A 24,386-nucleotide genomic window follows, 5' to 3' on the forward strand; every position below is an offset into this window, starting at 1 on the left:
TATGAATTACAAATATGATGCCTCTTTAAAACCAATTTATTCTCAGGACTTTTTTATTTATTTTTTATTTTTATTTCGCAATAACCTTTTCCATTAGGTTGAATTTTGTGACATCAAAATGCATTTGAGTTAAAATAATAAGTACTCAGTATATATCCTTTAAAACAGGGGTCGGGAACCTACGGCTCGCGAGCCAGATCTGGCTGTTTTGACAGCTGCATCTGGCTCGCAGACAAATATTTAATTATTAAGAAAAAATATATATACAGTATTGTTTTGCTCCTTTGCGCATTGCATGAAACGGCGGCGGTCACCAGCGACTAGAAAGCCAGTTCGCAGTAATTTTAGTGGGAAAGTGGCAAACATACATGTTGTTGTGTCTATCTATCAATCGCATTGGCAACGCAGATGAGGCAGAGACACTGTTCAAGTGGGGTCGCTGTATTTTGCTGTCGAAAATAGCGCCCAATGTGCGCATGTGCGTGAAGTAAATTTCCCTTGTTTTAAATTTCGTTTTCCGCGTTTGTCAGCTAATTTTAGAAACCTTTTTGAGAAGATAGCAAAAAGAAAAAAAGATGACGAGTATCTTACTTTTCAGCAGGAATGGACAGAGGAATTTGCTTTTGTGGAGAGAGCAGGTTCTGCGGTGTGTCTAATACGCAATGATAAAACTGCAGCTATGAAAAGGTCAACTATAAAGCGACGCTTCGACACCCGTCATATTACATTTGCATCAAAATATCCTGCAGGGGACAATAGGAAGAAAGCATGTCAAGAGCTACTATCAAGAGTGCAAACAAGTCAGCAGCAACTCTGTGTTTGGACCCAACAAGGTGACTGGAAATCGGCTAGCTTTGCTGGCGCTTTAGCAATTGTGAAAAACGGAAAGCCATTCACAGATGTGGAGTATGCCAATGAATTCATGCTTGATGTTGCCAATTAACTTTTTGACGACTCTTTGATTAAAGACAAGATAGTTAAACGGATAAAAGACATGACACTGATGGTGCTCCGTGCGTGGTGGGGAAAAACAGGATTCGTGGCGGTTCTTCGTGAACATGAAAAGAGACGCATCCGAAGGTTCTCAATGCCTGCACAAAGCTTAATCCCACCACGTACCAACCAGACTACAAAGCCATCGACAAAACCATGCAGCACCAGAAGTCGCATTAATGGGAAGAAATACTCATCATTGATTAGCAACAGCATAACAATGTTATTAAAAAGAATTCTGAGACTGATTGTACTTTAAAAGTGTTGAAATTACATAAAATGCTCACATTATTGATATATTTAGTTTTAAACATACTGTATGGCTCAAGGAATTACATTTAAAAATATATGGTGTTCATGGCTCTCAGCATAAAAGGTTCCTGACCCCTGCTTTAAAAGTACAGATCATCCAAATTTTTCAAGTAAATGTTCTTTGTTAATGGTCACAATGGTTGTGATCAAAGGTGGGTTGAGTACCCAAAAATTTACTCAAGTAAGAGGAGCGCTACTTCAAAATAAAATTAAAAATAGCTATCCAAAAAATGTACTCAAATACAAGTAAAAAGTATTTAAAAAAAAAAAACTGAATTCCTGCTAGAGAAAAAAAATGACAGAAATGAAGCATCATTTGTTCAAAGAGCATGAGTGCCCTCTCATGGAGAAAATAGTTCCTAGTTTGAATAGTTCATATGTAGTTACTATTATGAAATTAAAAGGATCATATCTCCAATTTTCCATGGTCATTCTGTGCCAATAAAAACTGTGAGAGGTTAAAATCTACGGTTTTGAGTTATGTTGAGGGCAGCGCTCTTTGTCGAACACTTGTGTCTGATTGGTATAATAGTCATGTGATTATTGTTGCCATGTAACATTGGTGAAATTAGTAGAGCTACCCTTGGCATTGCTTGCATAAAAAAGGATAGATCTACAATGTAGAATAAAGGGGGAAAATGTAATGACACTTGTGTAGCCCAAAGTAGTGGAGTAAGAGAGGCAGTTTTTTTCTTCACAAATATACTCAAGTAAAAGTAAAAAAGTATGGCTTACTAAAACGACTCTTATAAGTACTGTACATTTTTCTCAAAAAGTTACCGTACTCAAGTAAATGTAACAGAGTACATGTAACGTGTTACTACCCACCTCTGGTTGTGATTGTTATTGGTTCTTCATTAAATCCCATTTATTACCGTTCAAGTTTTATTTTGCTCTGAACCACTCAAAGACAGTGGCGCCTCCAGAAATTTTTCATAGGGGTGGCCAGATGGGGCCACTTAAAATCTTGGGGTGGCCAAAACTAAAAGCCATAATTTCAGGTTTTCATTATATTGTCGCAGTAAAAAGGTCGGGCGAAAACTTAAGAAAGACTTAAGGACACGGCTACTGATATACTTTGGTGTATAGTGTAATATTTGATGTTACTAATGATTTAATGTGCCTAGTCCATTACTGTCCAGTCAACATTTTGAGTTCCACAACAATTCTGTTTTATTGTGTTATGTATATATTAGGCATAAGGTGTACATTTAACTAGGGCTGTCAAATGATTAAAATTTTTAATCGAGTTAATCACAGCTTAAAAATTAATTAATCGTAATTAATCGCAATTCAAACCATCTCTAAAATATGCCATATTTTTCTGTAAATTATTGTTGGAATGGAAAGATAATATATACATTCAACATCCTGTACATAAGTACTGTATTTGTTTATTGCAACAATAAATCCACAAAATGGCATTAACTTTATTAACATTCTTTCTGTGAAAGGGATCCACGGATAGAAAGACTTGTAATTCTTAAAGGATAAATGTGAGTTTGTATATTGTGACTAAATATTGCCATCTAATGTATTTGTTGAACTTTCAGTAAATGATACTGTAGCGACTTAACTGTTCTGCCCAAATGCATAATGAGAAGTGGTGCAACCATGACTGTGTGTGGTGGCTGCAAATGCTATATCTTCTCTGAGTTGGGTACACTTCAGGGTGTTAAGAAAAAGATCAACTCCTATCATTTTTCCCCACGTCGCTTCCCACAGTATTTATAGGTGCTGTGGGAGAGATGAAAAAGCTTTTGCCAATTAAAAGCACGGCCCAAATGAATGCTTGTATATACTCCACTCTGCCTCTTATCTCTGTATATAAGTAAAACGGCGCCATTGTAGGCTGTTTGCTGCAATGCGTGAATGAGTCGTACAGCGAATGCGTTAATTGCGATAAATATTTTCACTTCATTAATTTTAAAAAAATTAATCACCGCCCGTAACATGATAAATTTGACAGCGCTACATTTAACAAAACAAAATAAATGCATTCATTTGGGATGAAATGCATAACTGATGCTACAACAATCTAACGATATACTGGCAAGCGGGGTGGCCAGTGGGGTGGCCAACCAATTTATAGGGGTGGCCGTGGCCACCCCTGGCCACCCCCTGGGGGCGCCACTGCTCAAAGATATTGATGTAGTTATAATTCTACCCGGTTGCTATAGTCCTGTTTAAGGTTTTACGCTCTGTTCCCAAGATAGCACTGTCACACACACTTTTTTGGTGGTGGGTGTGTGTTAAAATTGTGATTGAGTGTTACTCCATTTTAAAATCAGCTCTCTTTGAATGATGTCCTTCATCTTGCCTGCAACACCAGAGTGTTACCACTAGAGGACAGCCTGTTCCAGGTGGCCATGGCCTTCTCTTCGTTGCTCTAGTACTGGTGGCGTACCATTGCTGACGATTGGTCCACATTATCTCCTCCCCCTCTCGTTCTACTACTTTGACATGGTGGCTCAGTTGCCATGGAAACGCAGAGGGCCGTTGCTCTGACAACAGGGTTTTTATGAAATTGTCTTTAATGAGATGACCTACCAATGCACCACCAAGATGCTTTAACTTGGTTACTCTCAAAGGCAGTTTGAGTAGGAGAATGTAACTAAGACAAATAGGAGTGTATATTAATAGCCTGCATGGGAGGCTTTGAGAGTGAGCGGAAACGAAAACTAAAATGTCAGGTGCTTTGTGCACAATGATGACATGTAACGGAGGGTTTTGTGCTGTATGCAGTCGTGTCTGCAGAACTTGTGATTCATTTGATTAAACTTTGTTAATTACGTAGTCAGGGTCATTCAGTCGGTTCCAATCATTGATTTATTTCTGCTTGATTAAACATTTTGGGATTGCAAATGTTGAAGAATAGGCTGGAAATGCATTCCTAGTTCAGTACATATGTTCAAAGGGCTTGAACTGCTGAACACGGTATAGGTGTATTTATGGAGAGTATTCACACTTCAGATTCTGCTGACTTCTAGAGCTCCCTTCTATTTGAAGGACACAGTGTCATCTTGGCATTTCATTTTATGCCATTTCTATTTTTGTGAATAAGCACTGATTGATTGTAACAAATGTAAAGTGAACACACTTGAAGAGTTATGTCGTCTTTCCAATTGCCAGGTATCGCAGGACTTTGTTAAATTGCTTTAAAATGTTCTGTTTTTATGAATCTCATGCATGTGTTTTTTAAATTTATTTAATATATTATATATATTTAAAAAAAAAAAAATGACAGTAAAACCAAGATTTTTAAATCTTTTATTGATTCTCTCATAGCCGTCCATACTGTCACCCTTCCTGTGATTTTTCTAATACTAGTCTAACTTTCTTCAGGGGGAAATACTGATAATGTTGCTGTTCTAATATTGATGACACTAAATCACAGACCCTACACAAACACTGGATACGTAGATCGAAACATTTGGCTGTGGAGATGGATGTTTTGTCATTCTTTTTTGTTAAGTGAGACTTTAAAAAAATTTTTTTTTTTACAATTTCTGATGGATTTAAGTTGGTGGAGTTCAGCTGTCAAAGTTTGGCACATTCTCTTTCATTCACACACACTCACATGTGCACCCGCACACAGAGATTCTCAGACCATGGCATTTTAGCAGCAGATACGATACTAATACTCTCAGAAAATGTTCACTAAGTGATTTGACTGCATTGAACAGGATGAAGCTGGTGAGACCCCGACAGAAGCGCCGAAGAGCAACCACACGCAACAGGACAGCACAAGAAGCAGAAAAGGAGGAGCAACTCAGCAGTGTAGAGTCAAGGAGTAGGGAAGAGCAGGAGAGGCAATAGTGTATTGCCTCAACTTGGGGGAGGACTCACTTATTTTTCAATCTAATGTTTGGTCCATTTGTGTGGGTATTAGCCATTGTTCTAACTTTTAAAGGTGAATCTTGGTCTTACGACTTCAATGCTGGGTGTAAATTCTATCAGTGCTTGGTGAACTAGTGTCAGGAAACGAATGTAAAAGGACAACCTTGACTTTGACCGCTAATGGGTTTTGTCAATCAGACGGCACTTTCGAAGAGATGGTCATTCTTGCATCCTGCAAGAGGCAGTAGTTTGGCCTCGCTCTCTGGGGCAAGGTACTCCAGGTGATGTCTGCCCCAAACTGGGGTGGTCAGGTGCTGCCAGCGCTGCATTAAGAAAGAAAGGCAAATTGTGATCTGAGGGTTTGAGTAGGGATTAGATCAACAGATGATAAGACATGAGTCAAGCAATTGGACAGATGTTTCAGTGTTTCCCCAGGGCATGGCATCATTGCGTTTGTTACATTCCAGCTGATATGAATGACAATCGTTATGAGTAGTAGGACTCAAATGAGGCCAGGTTTGAGTGGCCATCACAAGAAAAATAGTTTTTAGGACGTGTGTATCTATAGTGTATTCTGTTGTGGTCTTCAAGAAAATCTGTATTTTGGGGGTTCAATCTCAAAAGGTTTATGGGTTCCCTAGGTTATTCCATCACTTCCATAGATGACATGGATTAAGTGAAATCAGGAAGTTTAGTAGATGTCAGTGATTGCACCATACTCCTTTAAAATTATTTAAGTGTTGATCTTTGTTTCATTTTTTAACAAACATCAACACTTTGATGTTTGTTGATGTTTGTTTCATTTTTTTAACAAACATCATCACTTGATCATAGTAATTTTCAGTTATCAAAATCATAATGTTCATTTTTAGAGTTAGACAAATATTTAGTGGTGCCTTGAGATACGAGTTATGATATGAGAAAACAAATTTGGGAAACACTACAGTAAGTTTTTTGAGAAATTAGCTATCAAAGGGAAGATTTTTTTTTTTTTGGCTTCTAGATGTGATCAAAAACTACCGAGAGTTTTTTTTGGCTTCTAGATGTGATCAAAAACTACCCAGAGTACTAGACTGTGACAGCGAACTCATCTCCCATTACAACAACAAAAAATGTTTGAACATCGAAATAAACAACAAAACTCAACGTCATCAGGACTTGGCTGTTTATATGTGTTTATATTAGTGGTGGGACTCGATTAATCGAGTTAATTACAGGGTCTGTAATTAATTAATCGAAATTAATCGCATTCTAATTGAAAACCATATAATGACGAAACAAATGATGTTCTCAATAAAAAAGTCTTTTTGAGCTTAACAACAAATTTATTGCTGTTAATATGTAATGTCATCAGCAAACAACTGGTCAAAGTGCTCATACAACTATTCAGGTTTCAAGTGTTTCAGGCACCCTGATTATTTATGTTCTTTGAAAACATTTTTCTTTAGATATAAACAGTTATAAAACAGTAACTAACTACTTTCAAGTGCGTAGTATACAAGATAAAACTATGAAGCATAAAATATTGCCAAACATTTTCTATCAAATAGTGAAATGTAAACACTGATAATGAAACTCCAAGAAAATAACAATTAACGTGCAATACTTCAACATTGTTTTTTAACCATCCGTACCAATTGTTGTGACTTTTCGTTAAATCTCCCAGGATTCAGCTACCGGAAAAAAATGGTTTGCAGTTTACTACATAGTGTCTGTCGTTGGCTTTTTGAACAGTCAGGACGAAAGACGCCAAATGAAATTCATTGTTGACGACTTGTATTGTATGTGCGGTCACTCTGAGATAAGTTAGAATTGCTCAAGGAAGTCCAGTGGTCCCGTGTCAAAGCAACATACTCGACAGACTTCAATAGGTCTTTTTTGGTCTGCTTTTCGTCATCGTATAGCAGCTTGCACAGGCGCCGGCCTAGGCGGCCCGCTGGAGGCAGCCACGACTGCCAAGCCGACCCTGCCGGGACCCTCGCTGCCACCGCGCTCTGTTTAAAGGGCGGACGGGGAGAGGGGGGCGAGGAAGGCGCGCGGCTGCATCGGCAGCTTGCACAAAACAATGCTCTTGTCCATTGTCCCATCAGCACACGTTTTATAGGGAAAAACTAGGCCGTAACTGTCCAAATAAAACGTCATCTCCAATCACTGATACTGTGAGCGTTTGTTTGTGTGCGTCAGATTTACCGGTGTACCAGAAACACGTGAGTAGAAAGGTTTCGCATGCGGACAATTGGAACTGAAACAATTAATTGCGTTAAAATCTTTAACGCGTCAAAAGCTTTATAATTAATTAATTGAAATTAATGCGTTAAAGTCCCAGCCTTAGTTTATATATGTTTAAAGTCCCGTCTAATGAGTAGTCTAAATTACAAGTAGCAAACAGCAGTAACACCAGTAACTATGGAGACACAAACTTTCTGATTTTTGACAGTTACGTGGAGGAAAAACAAACAAGAAAACTTGTCTGGACGTGCAGACAAACATACTGACCTCACACAGCGGTCCTTTGCAGCGCAGCAACTTGTAGACAACAGTGAGTGGGATACAAAGCATGGAGGACAGGGCTAATACCCAGCCAAACAATTCACCCCACAAGGGGTATGTGTACACATTGTTGTATGTTAATGGTTTATAGTTCACCACATGGAAGAAGAACACTCCCTAAAAGCACACGTAAATATCAGATATTTACTACCAGCAGGGCCACCAAATATGACAACAATTCAAAATTTCACTTACCATGCAGAGGAGGGGTGTGACGTAGGACCAACACCACTTCATGTAGGGAAGGGGATGATAGCCAATCATGCGAGCCACATCATCCATGAAACGGTCCGCGCCTGATAAAAGTTACACAAACATCTAGTGGTGCCTTGAGATGTGACTTTAAAGTTATAGTTTTCGAAACTTTTGTGAGTAGACTTGTAACACAAAATACTTGTAGCCTAAATTATCGTACTCCACTGAAATCAATGGCAATGTCATTAATCTGTTCTGGCGTCTTTCCCAACTTGTGTTTTTTAAATGAGAAAAGTGTTCTTAAACATAAAGCACATATATTGACATCATTGAATGGAATGTAAAGAAATGAAACAATTATTGGCACATTTTTGCTTAAATTTAAAGAACACTTCTAAAGTCTTCATGTCTTCCCTGATAGCGTCTTTCCTAACTTGTGTTTTTTAAATGAGAAAAGTTTTATTAAACATAAAGCACATATATTGACATTATTGAATGGAATGTAAAGAAATGAAATAATTATTGGCACATTTTTGCTTAAATTTAAAGAACACTTCTAAACTCCTCATGTCTTCCCTGATAGCAGGTGACAGTGCGCCGGATCCGGCGTCTGCTCGCCGGGTTCACACAGCAATCATGTCTGCAGAACAACTCAGTGAGCCAGATGCGGCCAGGGTCATCGATCTGACAGTTTAAATGATGGGTTATGCACTGGTCCGGGGCAGACCGTGCAAACCGGACGTGCTTAAAATCTGAAATTTAACGGTCGACGTGTGACGTCACAACAACATGCAACCTGACGGCGGGCATCCGCTGCGACACTAAACAGGAGAACATGCAGGATTCAAGACACGTCATATCAGTGTACGGAAATTTTTATGGTAAGTGTATTCAAAGTCATAATTGCGTTTTGAAGTCACTTCTTGACTGCTAAACAAATTATTCAATCGAGCGTACAATGGCTGGTGTATTCAAGTGATCTGGCATGTCTGCAAGTTAAGTAATTCAAAATTTGTTGCATATGTTCTTATGCAACAAATTTTGAATTGAATGGAGGGAGAACGCATTTACTCGGTGTTGCTGTATGTTGTATGTATGTATGTTTCAATACTATTATTCAAACTCAGCCACTCCTCCTTGTGTTCGTGTATTTGTGTCACTGCCTTGATTGCACAGATGGGTGTGCCTGGGACCAGGTGCCGCTGATCATTGTCAGCAGCTTACTTAAACCGGTCCTTGGCCTCACATCGTCACCAGATCAACAACTCACCTATGTGACTTTCAGCTAACAAAGAATCTTGTAATCCTGATACTGAGCTCATGTTTGTTTTTTTCCTCCTAGATCCTGTACTGCTTGCCTGCTAAAACGCCTACCTGCCCGTTCACCTGTTCCATCACCAAACTGCCTACCGGATACTTCGAACACTATCTGCCACTCCCTCTCATCGTAAATGAATTCTTGTTACCACTGCCAGTTTGCCAGTTTTGCCAGTCTCTGCGCATAGGTCACCCGTTACCCCAGAACCTTGAAAAAAAAACAATATGCTGTTTACAGTCTAAAAATGGGTAATCTTTATTCACACAGGCCTATGCCTCATTATTAACCCCTACAATAGCTCCAGTGGAAGAACTTGTAAATAGTTTCAGTTCCGGTGTGATGACTGTAATGGACACTATTGCCCCGATTAAGACAAAAACTTTGTCAAGAAAGAAGAGGTCACCCTGGAGAAATGCCATACTAGCTATAAAACAAAAGCAAGTTTGTAGACGAGCAGAACGCAGATGGCGAAAAAACAAACTCCTAGTTTTTTATGATATCTACAAAGAGAGTCTTCGCAAATACAACCAGGAACTGAAAAATGCTAGACAATCATATTTTTCAGAGATCATTAGTAGAAACACCAAAAATACTCGCACACTATTTTCTGTTGTTGACAAACTGACAAACCCACAAGCATCAATACCTCAGGAATTGGCATCTGAGGTGTCCTGTAATAATTTCGCAGCATTCTTTACACACAAAGTACTAATGATTAGACAGACTGTGTGCAACTCCGGATAAACAAATGTTACACTAAATGCCTCCCAACATGTCCCCCACGTCAATCTTAGACAGTTTAGCCTCTTGGACTATGCCACTTTAACAGAAATTGTGTCGAAACTAAAGCCCACAACATGCTGCCTTGACATCCTTCCTTCAAACTTTTTCAAAACTGTTTTTCATTGCATAGCCCCAGACATACTTCAGATTATAAATACTTCCCTCCAAACAGGAGAGTTTCCTCAGACTTTAAAAACTGCAGTAATAAAACCTCTCCTAAAAAAACCTAATCTGGATGCCTCAACCATTAGTAATTACAGGCCAATATCAAATCTGACATTCCTGGGGAAAATTATCGAAAGGGTTGTGTTTGAACATATCCAGACTTTTATGATCCAAAACAATCTTTTTAACTCATTTCAGTCTGGATTTCGGCCACAACACAGCACCGAGACTGTGCTTATCAAAGTCCTAAATGATATTCGTCGGAATACCGATGCAGGCAAATCATCTGTTCTGCTACTATTGGATCTCAGCGCCGCATTTGACACGGTTGATCACAACATACTACTCAGCAGATTGGAACAGTGGGTAGGGCTTACTGACACTATTCTTCAGTGGTTCACATCCTATTTACATGATAGGGATTTCTTTGTGTCAATCGGAAATTATCAGTCAGAACGAACCAAATTCACTTGTTGAGTCCCTCAAGGGTCAATTCTTGGACCACTCTTATTTAACATCGATATGCTTCCGTTAGCTCAGATAATGGAACAGTATGACATCTCCTATCACGCCTATGCAGATGACACACAACTGTACATTTCTGTGTCCCCACATGATTATAGTCCCTTAGTCTCCCTGAGTAAATGCATTCATCAAATCAATGAATGGATGTGCCAGAATTTTCTCCAGTTAAATGTGGAGAAAACAGAGGTGATCATTTTTGGGCCAAAAAAGGAAAGGTCAAAGATAAGCAGCCAACTTAGCACAATGTCACTTACAGCTACAAATCAACTCAGAAACCTTGGCGTAATTATTGACTCAGACCTAAAATTTGATAGCCATCTAAAGTCCGTCACTAAATCCGCTTATTACCACCTAAAAAATATAACCAGAATTAAGGGGCTTCTGACTCAACAAGACATGGAAAAACTTATGCATGCATTCGTTTTCAGCAGATTGGACTACTGCAACGGTATATTTACAGGTCTTGATAAAAAATCAGTCAGGAAGCTGCAGCTAGTACAGAATGCTGCAGCCAGAGTCCTCACAAATACAAGGAAGCTGGACCACATTACACCGGTTTTGAAATCGCTACACTGGCTTCCAGTGAGTCAAAGGATAGACTATAAAATACTACTGCTCGTCTACAAAACACTTAATGGCCTTGGACCAAAATACATGCTTGACTTGTTAGATTCCTATGAGACATCTAGACCCCTAAGGTCGTCTGGAACGGGTCTTCTGCATGTTCCAAGAACAAGAACCAAGCAGGGTGAGGCAGCATTTAGTTATTATGCTCCTCACCTCTGGAACAAGTTACCCGAACGTCTGAAGTATGCTCAAACTGTTAGCTCCTTTAAATCAGGGCTAAAAACGCTTTTGTTTAGCACTGCATATCCATAACTGTCTATATATTTCAATCTACCTGCCTTCTATTCCTCTTGTGCTTTTCTCCATTGCTGATTTCAATGATTATTAGTAGTAGTAGTTTTTGCTTTATTTCTATTTTTGTTTTATTTTTATTTATTTATTTTTATTCTGTGATTAAATGCGATCTTTTGTCTTGGTTTTTACGTTGTGTTGATTTAAATGTGATTTTTATGGTTTTCATGTGATGTAAAGCACTTTGAATTGCCTTGTGTTGAATTGTGCTATATAAATAAATTTGCCTTGCCTTGCCTTGCCTTTAATGTGGAGTTGATTGTTCCAATTTGTGAAAAAACAATGTTGAACTGTTATGGTGCATAATATGTTCGTATTAATAAATGGCATTAGAAAGTGTTATTATTGCTTTTGATAGATCAATTTAATTTGCAATATAAACACATTGTGGATGATGCATTGAACAAAATGGACCCCAAATTTAATACTGAAAACTGTTTTGATACAAATCTGGCCTAGCTTGTGTAACATGTGTGCCATATCCGGGCTATACATAAATGTAGTGTCTACTACTTTGGACCAGTTCGGGCCAAAAACTAGTTGCTGATTCGGCAAGCGACTCCCAACTGAGTTTGGGCCATTGTTCAAAAAGACACTGTGGCGGATCTGTTTCATAAAATTGGGCTGAAATTTGCAGTACATCAGGCCTATGTCTGCTCTAGTTATATTTTGCTATCTGGGTTGGCATTCTATGGCCAGTATAATCTAGACATATTGCTTTATTACCTGGCTACAGAAGCTAATCCACATTTGTTCAAATAACTTGCTAAAAGGATTACTGTACAACACTGAGACCAATGCAATTTGTTTGCAAGTCAATGGTTTTTACACAATATGCATTTCTATTTGCTTTTTGTTTTTACTGAGAACAGCAATAAGTAGCTCAAAGCCTGTTTTTTCTTTTCCATTTTTTTAATTGTTCACTATCTGCCGCACTCCTTTTTATTGTTATGCAGGATGAGTTCACTCTCACAGTACTGTGCTCTGGGTAGTTTTCAATCACATGTAGAAGCAAAAAAAAAAAAAAAAAAATCTTCCGTTTGATAGCTAATGTACGATAAAACTCCCAAATTTGTTCATCATATCATATAGCATGACTGTATACTGAAGGTCACATGTGAATGCAAAACTTGTATCTCACCATAGACCCAAGCAATCACCACACACTCCCAGAAAGCTTGCCACAGCAGAGTGATGCCACTGGCAGAATAGTAGTCAAACAACTGGAAGACATACATGCCTCCCTGGCAGAAAGAAAGAACAAGAATGCAGTCAGCCTTAACAATCTGTAGTTAATATTTTATATATGACCTATTTGTCGCCTTACAACTGCCTAGTCATACAAGCCTTTCCCAGAAATGGTTTTATGTGTCCATTAAGATGTCAAAAATGACCTCAGTGTACTTTGGCTCCTAAGACAAAATGTGTCAGCATTTTTAAACCAAAGTTTTTAAATGAACACCTATCCAACTTTTGGTGGTTAGCTTTTAATGAATAATGTTGTCAACAGGACCAGCACTTGACTACGGCAGGCTACTGATAAGCCAGTGCAGTTTCTCATAGATTAGCATGGACCATTAATGTCAGTTTCCAAATGGTGGTTTATCGTGAGGACTATATTGTATAACCATGTTAAATGGGAGAGTGTACCTCTGTGACGAAGGACAAGTCAATGAAGAAGCAGATGACGCAGCAGATGGCTGCTACAACTTCTCGCCGCAAGGAGCCCAGGGCAGACTTGGGAGGAAGCATGTCCATGATTCCAGTTATCAGGCCCTCTACTCCGACAAACTTGAATTGATAAATTAAATAACAGCAGGGAAGTAGACAAGCGTTACATTGGGACACAATAAACAATGAATTAAGGACTACAATGCTTCTAAATGTGCCAGGCTGCTACAAAACTCTTTGGATTATTTAATAACATTTTTGATGCGATGCATAAAATAATGTCTTGATCTAGGTACAAGAAAAGTGAAAACCGAAGAATGCAGAACAGTATATGTAATAAAGAGGTGAAAATTGCATCAAAGTGAAGAGCATTTGCATAAATTATTCTGGACAGAAATTATTTCATTATCAGGCTTCCTGCCCAGTCACCCCCTGAATGAGTCTTTCATTACTGTTCTCTTGTTGTATTGTAAGTTGTCAAATTTTGTGGCTCTGTACTTGTGACATGTGTAATGATAATAAAAGCTGTTCTTTGCTCTAAATTCTTATAATTATCATCTCAGGGACGTTTTCCAACACACTATTGCTTCCATATTTCCTATCCAATTTTGAAAATATTCCTCAAATTGAAGAAGTTTTGCAAAAAGTATTTTCCAGTTCTTCCAACACACTATTGCTTCCATATTTCCTAACCAATTTTGAAAATATTCCTCAAATTGAAGAAGTTTTGCAAAAATATTGTCCAGTTTAACCAAATGCCTACGTTTACCAAAATTTTACCAACTTTTCAATATTAAAAAGAAATCCAGTTGAAACGAATGAGACACTTAAATGAAAAAAAAAAGGATTTTGCAACATTCATACACACACCTTGGAAACAACATGACTAAAAAGATAATTGTGTCCACTCTACCAGTGCACTCCTAAAACTGGACAAACGGATACATATTAATGTGGACGAAAGTAAAGGGAATAGCAACCAACTTTACCTGACTGTCCAGACCCAATACAAGCAACATAAAGAAGAAGAGCGCTGCCCAGAGTGGTGCAACAGGCATCAAGGTCACAGCCTTCGGGTAAGCTATAAACGCCAGGCCAGGTCCTACACATCAACAAACAGCTCAGCGTAAAGGCATTTCAGTAATGCCTCCGATACAGTATACCTTAAGTTTTATTCAACATATTCCGTGTACTTACCACTCTCGGCAACCTTACTGATGTCCACACCTTGCTCTGCTGCCATGAAACCCAACACAGAGAATACAACAAAGCCTGCAAAGAAGCTGGTTCCACTGTTAATGAGTGCCAGCACAAAAGCATCCCTGGACAAAGACAAAAAAAAAAAAAAAAAAATAATAATAAGATTACAAGTAAGAAATAAAACAATTCCTTTTATGTTGAAACATAACAGGCAGGACAGAAAAAAAATATGGGCCAAGTGAAAAGGTGGACTACGATGATAAATGGGGGATAAAGAGCAGATATAAATATCTCGCCAAGCTGCTGTTGTCCTTGTAGTGATGCACAGCAAATATGGCAACAGCGAGTTTGGCTCAAGGTCTAAGGGGAGACAGGGTGAAAGACCTAATGGCTACTCACTAGATCTAAATATATCCCTTCACAGGATTAAGCACATATGCCTGTGTAAATATGGAGCATATGAGCACAATTCTCTTTTTAACTTAACATCACTATTATAATGAAGTGCAATTTTGAATCCATGTTCTGGCAACAACTCGAGATGAATCAATCTCTCTGGCAGGGGAAAGAATAAGGTAGTATTAATTCATAATGGTCATTAATAAATTGCTACAGCCACAAGCCGTACTAATCCTACGGAAGCATGTCCGATATATGTCTGAGAGAGCACTCAGGGGAATCCTAATGCCTTTTGCATAATCAAAACCATTGAGCTTAGGAGGTTACGGTCAACAAAGCAGTGCTTATGATGACTCTGCCGATTAAATGTCCTCTTTAGCCATACTTACTGCTAAATAAACAGCACTTACAGCCGTGCAAACTTGTTACACCGCACTATACTTGCTATTAGTTAATTAGTCATGTATCTGTATGCAATACACTGCATGTCAACAAATACAGCAACCTGCTATTGAGATTTATTAGAACATGAGAAACCGACAAACATTGCACCATTCATATTGCTGTCCTAAGATGACACCTCGTTGAGTAGCAAATAAGCAAGACCTAAACATGAATTAACCATTTATATACCATTGAGGGCAATAACCAGTTTAAATCTGATTTTATTCATTCCCCCCCCCCCAAAAAAAAATTTTTTTTTTTGAATTTTCTCACCTCCACCAGTAGGTAAAACCTACAGAGAAGGTAGAGGTAGGCCCCCTATTAAAAGCTTTAAGTAGCTTCCGAGCATCCCTTTCACTCATCTAATTGTAACAACACATACCTGTCTGTATAAAGCATGTATTGTATTTTCTGATGATGTGTGAATAAATTGCATGGACGGCATGGTGATGATGAAGGTTGAATTTGGCTGCTCAAGCGGTCTGCTCTCTCACGGTGCTCCACTGGTTAATTCATACATTTGTTTAAGGGTTAGGGCCCTATTTAACTATCGTGTGGTGTTCGGGTTTGTGTGACCTATTTTTAGGTTTCACTCAAGGGCGTAGGTTTGGTCTCAACATTGGTAGGGACGATATAACAGCATAATCTGCATGTACGCTTTTTGCTGCGGACAGGACATTAATAAGACCAAACTGATTGGGTAAATGGGGGTCAGAGCTACATTTCTCACGAATATCAACCTGTTTAATTGATAGGCTAAATGATCAATGCAAAATAAGTCTGTATTGACTTATGCTAACTTTCATATGTATTGGTTCAGGTGATAAACCGTTCGATTCAAACCTTTGTTTTCAAAAAGTACTAAAGAAACATTTTGAAAGCATAAATGTCTGGATTTTATTACCAAATTTAAATTGCAATAGTTGAAAATAACTTCAATTACATTAACATATGCAATAAATACAAACTTCTTAATAATTAGTTGACTATCCAGGAATGCAAAAAAAATAAACATTTGTCTTAAGACCACTCAACATTGTCTGTCTTAATTAATTAAAAATGGAGCCTTCCTTCAAATAAAACACTACTGCTTTTGTCCACAAGCACAGCCAAATTCAACAGAAAATGAAAGCGCCTTTGGTCTGCTTTAAGGCCACATAAATAAAACAAAAATGACAATTGGGGAGAAGTGAGTAAACCTCGGTTCACGACATTTCTCACAGTTTAAGGAGAAAACACATACAGGAGGACACTTCTCTCTAAGCAGCTTCCACTTGAGTTTTTCAGGTTAGCAAATTCACATAGTTTAATGTTAAGCTAACTCTGATGCAGGTCGGATTTTCAGTAGCAAAATGTGTGGTGTGTTCCCCACCTCCACAACATTGACGTCGTTTTACATTACTTATAGTGGCTGCTGGTTAAAAAAAACAACAACAACTTCCAATATCCTTCCTCTTTGAAGCGGACGGAGGATGCGGCATGTTGTCAACATGTTGTATGAGTAATCAACTAATCAAACATGCGTTTGAGGGAAAAAAAATGGACTGGCACATTCAGAAATGAAAAGGGGTAAATGTAAGTCTGAACATTATGAAAATAATAAACTTAATAATGGTAAGGTCAATTCTATCCTTACAGCATACGGGAAGACGATCTAAATGACCTATATAGCTGAAGTCATTGTATAATGCAAATAATGTTGCTTAAAAGTTGGTGTGATCTTGCCTGGTACACCAGACTCACCGCTGTTCCAGCTATTGAGTCTGGCCACTATTCACGCGGATACAATTTCCAGGGCGTAGCAAGCCACAGCAAACAGACACCGGAGTGGACCAATCAGCGACGGGCAGACGTGACGTTAGTAAAATGACGAGGGAAGGACGAGGGACTTGCGCGCGGAAGTAAACATACGAAGAGAGCGGAGTTTATTCAACATGGCTAGCGCGAGACAGACTGTTGTCAATGACTCGTGTCGATGTGTTTTTGGTCATTTTAAACGGATTTTACCGTGGATTGGGACATATTCTTGGCTCTCCTCTTCACCGTCTGTGTTGTTGTGAAGACGACTTCCGACGCGCAAGAGTGACATTGCTCGTTAAGAATACGTCACGCAAATAAACGAATCTGATTTGTCGATTGATTTTGTACCTGCCCGAAAGGCCGTTAATGGGATGGTTCCCAGACTATTTCTCTCAGTGTTTGAAAAATACAGGGAGAATAGTCTGGCAGAGCCAAGCACGGTGTGATCATCCTAAAAAGTTGGGATTGTTATGTCCCTACCTTCCCTATGCAACCCTACGCTCTTGGTTTCACTTAAAGAAAAATGATGCGAACAATAATTTTTGCAAAATTCAAAGTCAATGGCCTTGGCTCATTTCTGGTGAAGAACATACTGTATACCAGAATATATTTTTAATGACCATTCACCCCCACATTTCTATTACATACAAGATGCTCAGGTTCAACAGACCCGGGGGCTAATAGAACTTTGGAAATTGATGTTTTGTGTACCTGCACTCGGTCCTGTGTGTTTTTGTAGGTGTATGTGCACTCGGACGCACACACAAGCACGCCCGCACACACATGTAGGCAGAGTGTGCGAGTGCCTGAGTGCAATCTGCACAGGAAAACCAAATGGACGAAACCCTGTGAAAAATCAACGAATAACATTTGTCCAGGAATTTCAGGTACTTAGTGGTGGTGGACACAACATCATGTGACAGAATTTTTTACTTTGCTGGGACAGAATCTCTTGAAAAAGCTTACCATATTGCCCATCCTTCAACTGCTGACTACAAAACACAGACCTCTTCTAATTTTCATACAGTATCAGTAATGTCAGTGTGCTCCCTCACGCTCTACAGACTAAAAGCTATTGTTTCAACGTAGCTGATGTGTTGGTCTACACTGATATTTTTCCTGAATGTGTTCAGCTTGTATTGTGCAAATTTCCGTCAAGTTCAAAGAAATAAAAAAAAGTAGTTATGAAAAGCCTACTGTACATTTGTGTCATTTCATAGCTTGATTTGAACTTTTTTGCTTTTTGTTGTTGTTACATTTAACAAGTAAGTTTTAAATTTAACAAACGTAAAGAGTAAATAAAATGTTTTTAATTTTGCTTTTAATTGAGAAAGAGTAACCATCTGTTCAGCATTTTAATAAAAATGTTGTGATTTTGAAACATTTAAAAACCCCACTAGACCCACAAACACTGGTTGTGTCATAAATACATGATCACCACAAGAGCCAAATGTACAGAGTTGTTCCTGAGCTTGTGTAAGACTGAGAAACACAGCTAAGATACCACAAGATCGGAACTACTCTTTCAGCTACCAATTAAGGTCAAAGCTGAGAATATGCCGGAGGGCAGGACATTCACCAGGTTGGAGGCAAGGCACATTTATTTGTAGAGCACGATTCATATACAAGACAATACAAAGTGCTTTACAACTACATGAAATTAGAAGAATCAAAATTAATTGATTCCATGAAGTTTAAAATAACTCTTTGTTAAAGTAAAGGTGTCAAGAGCAGATTATATAGTAGTTCAGTTGGTATACAGTATGTTCAGCTGCATATAGCTACTGTAACTGTTTTCAACCTGGATTTATGTAAACAGTGCCTATGTTTATATGCAGCCATTAACCTATTCATAACTGTGTTATTGGCAGTAGCTGGGTTCTGCAAGGCCAGGCTTTAAGAATAAAAAACTGAATATGCACATATTTTATTTCTTCAAAACCCGATTACTCCCCGGAGTAAGCCCTTTTCACTACAGAATATCAGAGATTCAGATTCAGAGTTTATTTGTCATTGTCAGGATAACGAAATTCAGATTGGAGTTTCAACAAAACTATGAGTCAGTACCCATTAAAAGAGCTTGGTGCAGAGCAGGATAAAGGTAAATAGGTAAAAGGTATCTGTCCATATGAACCAGATAGGCCCTTTGAAAAGAGAATTCTGCGCAAGCTCCATTTGACAATCTTCATCTTTTGAGTACAAAAAAAAAGTCAAATTCTGTTCGATTGAAAAGGAAACGCATGATTTCATTAATGGTGTAAAAGATTTTAACTCTAAATATTTTATTAGTGGTAGAAAATACCATGATAGCGAGATTTACAAGACGCGAGCAAATAATTGAGAAGCCGCAGAGTTCGCCGAAATGTGGCAATGACAATTTGCATGATGATGTTATCTATGCGTGATGACGTTGAAATGCTGCTTGATTTACATCAGTTGTGAACCAATCCCAACACTCCTGGAGAAGCCCATCAAGAGCGTTGGGCGTTGGTATAATGCAGACCATAATGCAGACCTCAGAGACACCCAGCAACTTGAACAACTTCGGCAGGACGTAGCCAACGGTCTTCGACAGATCGACAACACTGCGCTGCCAGGGAAACTGAAGCTCTGGTGCCTCCAGTTTGGGTTACTGCTCAGACCCCAGTGGCCGTTGACAATGTATGAGGTCCCTTTATGTCATGCTAAGCGCTTGGAAAGGCTGGTGAACTCTCATGTGAGGAAGTGGCTCGGACTTCCAAAGTGCCTCAGCACCATTGGACTCTACATTGACGGAACCTTGTCACTGCCTATCTCGAGCTTGGTTGAAGAGTTCAAGTGCCCCAAGGTGAGGCTGGAGATGTCCCTCAATTATTCCCGGGACCCCGTAGTGAGAGGTGCTCCTCCGACCTTGACAACAGGGAGGAAGTGGACCCCAGCCACCACTGTCCTTCAAGCCAAATCTGTTCTCCTTTATCGTGATGTAATGGGCCATGTCCAGCAAGGCGGAGGTGGTTTTGGTCTTGGAACTGTAACTCCTCTCTGGCAAAAGGCATCAGCTTGACGAACCATGGTTGTAGCAGAGGTGCGCCGACAGGAAGAAGCAACTAGACTCTCCAAAGCGATGGCACAAGCCAAACAGGGGCGCTGGACGAGGTGGGAGTGTGTCGAGAAGAGGAAGCTCTCATGGAGTGAACTCTGGGGCATGGAATCCAACAGTTTGAGTTTCATCTTTCGAGCAACGTATAATGTGCTACCATCTCCCGTAAACCTACAACAATGGTTTGGAAAGGACCCAGCATGCCTCCTGTGTGCGACCCCAGCAACACTCAAGCACATCATGGTGGGCTACTTGCCTCACTCAAGGCAGATACACATGGAGACACAACCAGGTCCTCAGATGTCTAGCTGATAAACTTGAGTGCAAGAGGGTTTCCATCAACGCCCAACCTATCAACCAGCACGCGTACCAACACCCACATATTTGTTTGCTCTGGAGGGGGAAAAGCATAGGTCAAGACCCTCACACCCTGACCTGGGCCCACTGAATGCAGCCAGGGACTGGCAGATGCAGGTCGACCTAGATCGGAGGCTCATCTTCCCCCCGGAGATCGCAACGACCACCCTACATCCAGACCTCGTCCTATGGTCCAATACGTCCAAGGTCGCCTACATCATTGAGCTAACAGTTCCTTGGGAGGATGCCGTCGAAGAAGCATATGAACGCAACAAGCTGCGGTACTCCGACCTAGTGGCTGCAGCAGAGGACAGAGGCTGGAAGGAGAGGGTGCGCCCGCTGGAGGTGGGGTGAAGGGGTTTTGTGGCCAGCTCAACAGCAAAGCTCCTTAGGGAAATTGGAGTCAGGGGACAGGCCCATAGACAGGCCATTAAAGAGCTGGCCAACACCGCCGAGAGGAAAAGCCATTGGCTGTGGCTGAAGAGGAGCGACACCATCTGGGCCACAAGGGCAAATGCTTAGCCCTGAGACACACACCCAGGAGTGATCAACCTGTGGTGGGCCAGCCTCAGCTGAGGGCGTCTTGTGATAAGTGGCCGAAACGCCCCGTGATCTGAGGTTACAACTGATGATGTATCTCAGTGGCTGAGCAGAGCCTTAAAGCAGCAGCTCCTAGTCCATCCAGGTATGCGGTCAGGTGCAACCTTGGCTCGGGGCGGACATCCCTGCCATGCATAGTCCTGGGGATTGTTACACCAGTTCCTTTTATCGAATCGATCCTATGTGTTTGCAATTGCATATTTGAAAGGATAATTCCAAATGTCTACAAAAATTTAATTTTGACCTTAAGCGAAATATACATATATCTTTGTATATGAATGTATGTAGAGTAAACATAGCCATTGTTGAAGCCTGTCTCACATTTTCTGGAAGACTGTTCCACTTTTTAATAACATATAGCTGAAATGAAATCTCACAGTGTTCAGCAGGAGTACACTACCTGAAGTTCCGCGTTTTAGGACAAATGCCTAAAGATAGCTAACTAATAATTGCGCTCTCCGATTTCAATTGTTGTCTCAGTTTAGTTGGAGTAATTTGCTTTACATCCACACACTGATCTAAATATTGTAGCTGTATATTAGCTGACCCAATAGAAGCAGAGACAGCTGGAACAATAGGGTTTCCAGGGTTGAACCCTGAGGAACTCCACAGGTCACAAACCACAGTTAACATTTTTAAAAACGTAGGTTTTCCATTCAGATAGACCTGAGCCAGTTTAGAACAATACTCAAGATTCCCACATATTGTTCTAACCACTGCCTTAAGTCCACATAGTCAACTGTGTCAAAGGTGGTACGATCAGCTGCAGCAGAACTATGACTGAGACTAATCCAAGTTCAGCCTTTTCCTTCTAATATTGCTGTTGCGTGCAAAGTTTCAAATCTTATGTTTGTAATACTGTACATCAGAGGTCATAGCAATCAGTATGCAAAGTACGGCTGATGTTTGAGGTATTTCCAGAGTCCATGGGGTCTTCTTTCAGACACTGGTTAAACTTACTGGTAACAGTTGTTGTTGAAGCGGTTGTAGCTGCCAAGTGCAGTCAAGGCACCCAGTCCGATGGCATAGGAGAAGAATATCTGGGTACTAGCATCAATCCACACCTACCACAGGAAGAATATTTGATGTAAAATTCGTCCATATCCTCTAGCCAAATTTTATTTTAATGTCAGTACAAATATGAGTTTACCTGCGCTTCTCCGAGTTTTGACCAATCTGGTTTCAGGTAGTATATAATCCCATCCATTGCTCCAGGTAGGGTGAAACCATGGGCCAGTAGTACAACCATAACCACATAAGGGAACAGAGCTGTGAAGTATACAATCTACAGGAAAAATAAAACACAGTAGATGAAAATGAGATATGAGAGAATTGTGTAGAATTTTGGTGGGAAGGTGAAGTGGAAGTGCTAAATGTCAGAACTCACATCATGAAAGTTAACAGTAAACTGTTGCAGACATTTAAACATGATTCGTGAACTGTAAACAGGGGAGCAAAGTACACATTTATAGCATTTTTCGGAGAACATCATTTTAAAAAATACAATTGAGATATACCAGTATTTTTTGACCATCGCGCCCACGGCTAGTCCTTGGTACGGATGCATAATGGACACTAAAAGAATAGGTAGTCTGTAAAATGGGAAAAACAGACAACTTGTAAACCTCCCGCAATAGCAGGGGTTAAGGCAGAATTAAATTTCCCTTTGACGAGTTGTATTGAAAAAACTGCCCCTGCTACCCAGTAACAGTCGAGGCTGAGTCTGTATGGTAACAGTAAAGTAAAAGGAAAGCACATATTTGCCCTGATCTGAGGTGATATGGCCTCTTTCCAAATTGCAAATACTTTATCTACATGGTGGAACATAGCTAATCGGCTTATAGAAGGTTAGCTGATTCCCATTCTTTTTCCCACTTGGCTTTGTGATCTGGCTACTTCAGACTTACACTAGACTCTACATCGACTGTGACAGTGGACTCAACAGCAACAATTATAAAGCATTCTGAAAATTGTCATAAGGGATCGGTGTATGTATATGGGGACTAGGGGTGTGTGTGTGTGTGTGTGTGTGTGGATACACACACTCACGCATACACACAGATGAGTACATATATATATATATGTATAGTTTAAATTCACATTTACATAATTAAGTACCAACCACACAATAAGCAGAAGAATGTGAATTCTACTGGGTTTAAGTCTAGACACTGATCCTTTGACAACACTAAAGCTGATCAGAGGTCAAAGAGCAAAATGTCAAAATTATTTTTTTTAAGCTTTTAACTACACAAATATGAGCTTGCAGCCTGCAATAGACAGGACAATTAATTTTTGTTTCATATCCACAAAACATGGTACAATTACAATTTATAAAAGAAGATGAAACCTACTTTGCCTGTAGATTTAACTCCTTTCCATATGCAGAAGTAAACAATGACCCAGGTGGCGAGAAGACACAGTACCATCTCATAGCTGATGTCACCAGGTTCATCAAGGCCCCTTGACAGACGGAGAACTTTGCGTCTGTGAAAAACAACACAAGCTTCGAGACAAATGCAAAATGAAAGAAGACGAGGCAAATATTGAAAAAGTCCAGGGCATGTTTCTTTTGTTCATTGTACTGGTAAAAAGTATCTGTTTATCCATCTATCCAACCATCAGTCCATCCACTTTACTCAGTAAATTACAATTTCACAAAAAGAAATACATACTCCCAGAACTCGATGACAGGGGAGCGCATGCCTTCTGTTTCCATGCAGCTGTTGTTGCGGAATAACATAGTCGTTGACACGTTCCATGGCGGCACAGAGGTAATGAGTTTGGTCGTCTGAACAGCACTGTCGTTGTGGCAGATGCGGCTGAAGTCCTCTCTACAGTTAGGGGTGTTCCAAGGGTGTCCACAGGTGGCCCACGGTAGTGGGTCGTTGAAAGAGTGGTAGAGAAAGTAGAGACCCCACACCAGAATCATAATGTAGTAGGTGTTACAGAAGAACACAATCACCATTGAGGCCAAACCCAAACCTAGTAGGGAGAAGAGGTTACTACTACTAGTTGAATGAATCAAGTAACATGCAGTGTCTATACGCATTCTGTCTCAAATAGAGGGGTACCTTTGAAAAGAGGTGCAATGTTCCAGGCGGCAAGCCCTCCCTGTTTCATAAACTGTCCCAAAGCGATTTCCAGGAAGAAGACAGGGATGCCCCCAATGAACACTATCAGCAGGTAGGGGATGAGGAACACACCTGCAACAACAAAGACTTGTCACAACAACGC

At 39.8% G+C, this 24,386-nt stretch overlaps 1 protein-coding gene and 1 long non-coding RNA gene across 4 annotated transcripts in view; one reads left to right on the forward strand and one right to left on the reverse strand.

Annotated features, from left to right (window-relative positions):
* LOC130912247 (uncharacterized) overlaps positions 1-13,974 on the forward strand; it is a 17,472-nt gene extending 3,498 nt beyond the window's left edge. The window contains exons 3-4 of the long non-coding RNA XR_009062576.1: positions 8,474-8,771; positions 9,233-13,974. This is a non-coding gene — a long non-coding RNA (uncharacterized LOC130912247). The remainder of the gene's footprint in view (positions 1-8,473; positions 8,772-9,232) is intronic.
* Positions 4,564-24,386, reverse strand: part of LOC130912244 (sodium- and chloride-dependent creatine transporter 1-like) — a 30,964-nt gene continuing 11,141 nt past the window's right edge. For all 3 annotated transcript variants that reach the window (XM_057830174.1, XM_057830175.1, XM_057830176.1), the window contains 12 exons: positions 24,224-24,355; positions 23,825-24,134; positions 23,504-23,636; positions 22,300-22,434; positions 22,110-22,213; positions 14,468-14,592; positions 14,260-14,372; positions 13,250-13,390; positions 12,741-12,843; positions 7,891-7,991; positions 7,642-7,812; positions 4,564-5,468 (listed from right to left, as the gene is read on the reverse strand). In XM_057830174.1, the coding sequence (XP_057686157.1) occupies positions 5,340-5,468; positions 7,642-7,812; positions 7,891-7,991; positions 12,741-12,843; positions 13,250-13,390; positions 14,260-14,372; positions 14,468-14,592; positions 22,110-22,213; positions 22,300-22,434; positions 23,504-23,636; positions 23,825-24,134; positions 24,224-24,355 (1,697 nt within the window). In that variant the 3' untranslated portion in view covers positions 4,564-5,339. The remainder of the gene's footprint in view (positions 5,469-7,641; positions 7,813-7,890; positions 7,992-12,740; positions 12,844-13,249; positions 13,391-14,259; positions 14,373-14,467; positions 14,593-22,109; positions 22,214-22,299; positions 22,435-23,503; positions 23,637-23,824; positions 24,135-24,223; positions 24,356-24,386) is intronic.

This window comes from Corythoichthys intestinalis, chromosome 2 (genome assembly GCF_030265065.1).
Source record: "Corythoichthys intestinalis isolate RoL2023-P3 chromosome 2, ASM3026506v1, whole genome shotgun sequence".
Lineage (NCBI taxonomy): Eukaryota > Metazoa > Chordata > Actinopteri > Syngnathiformes > Syngnathidae > Corythoichthys > Corythoichthys intestinalis.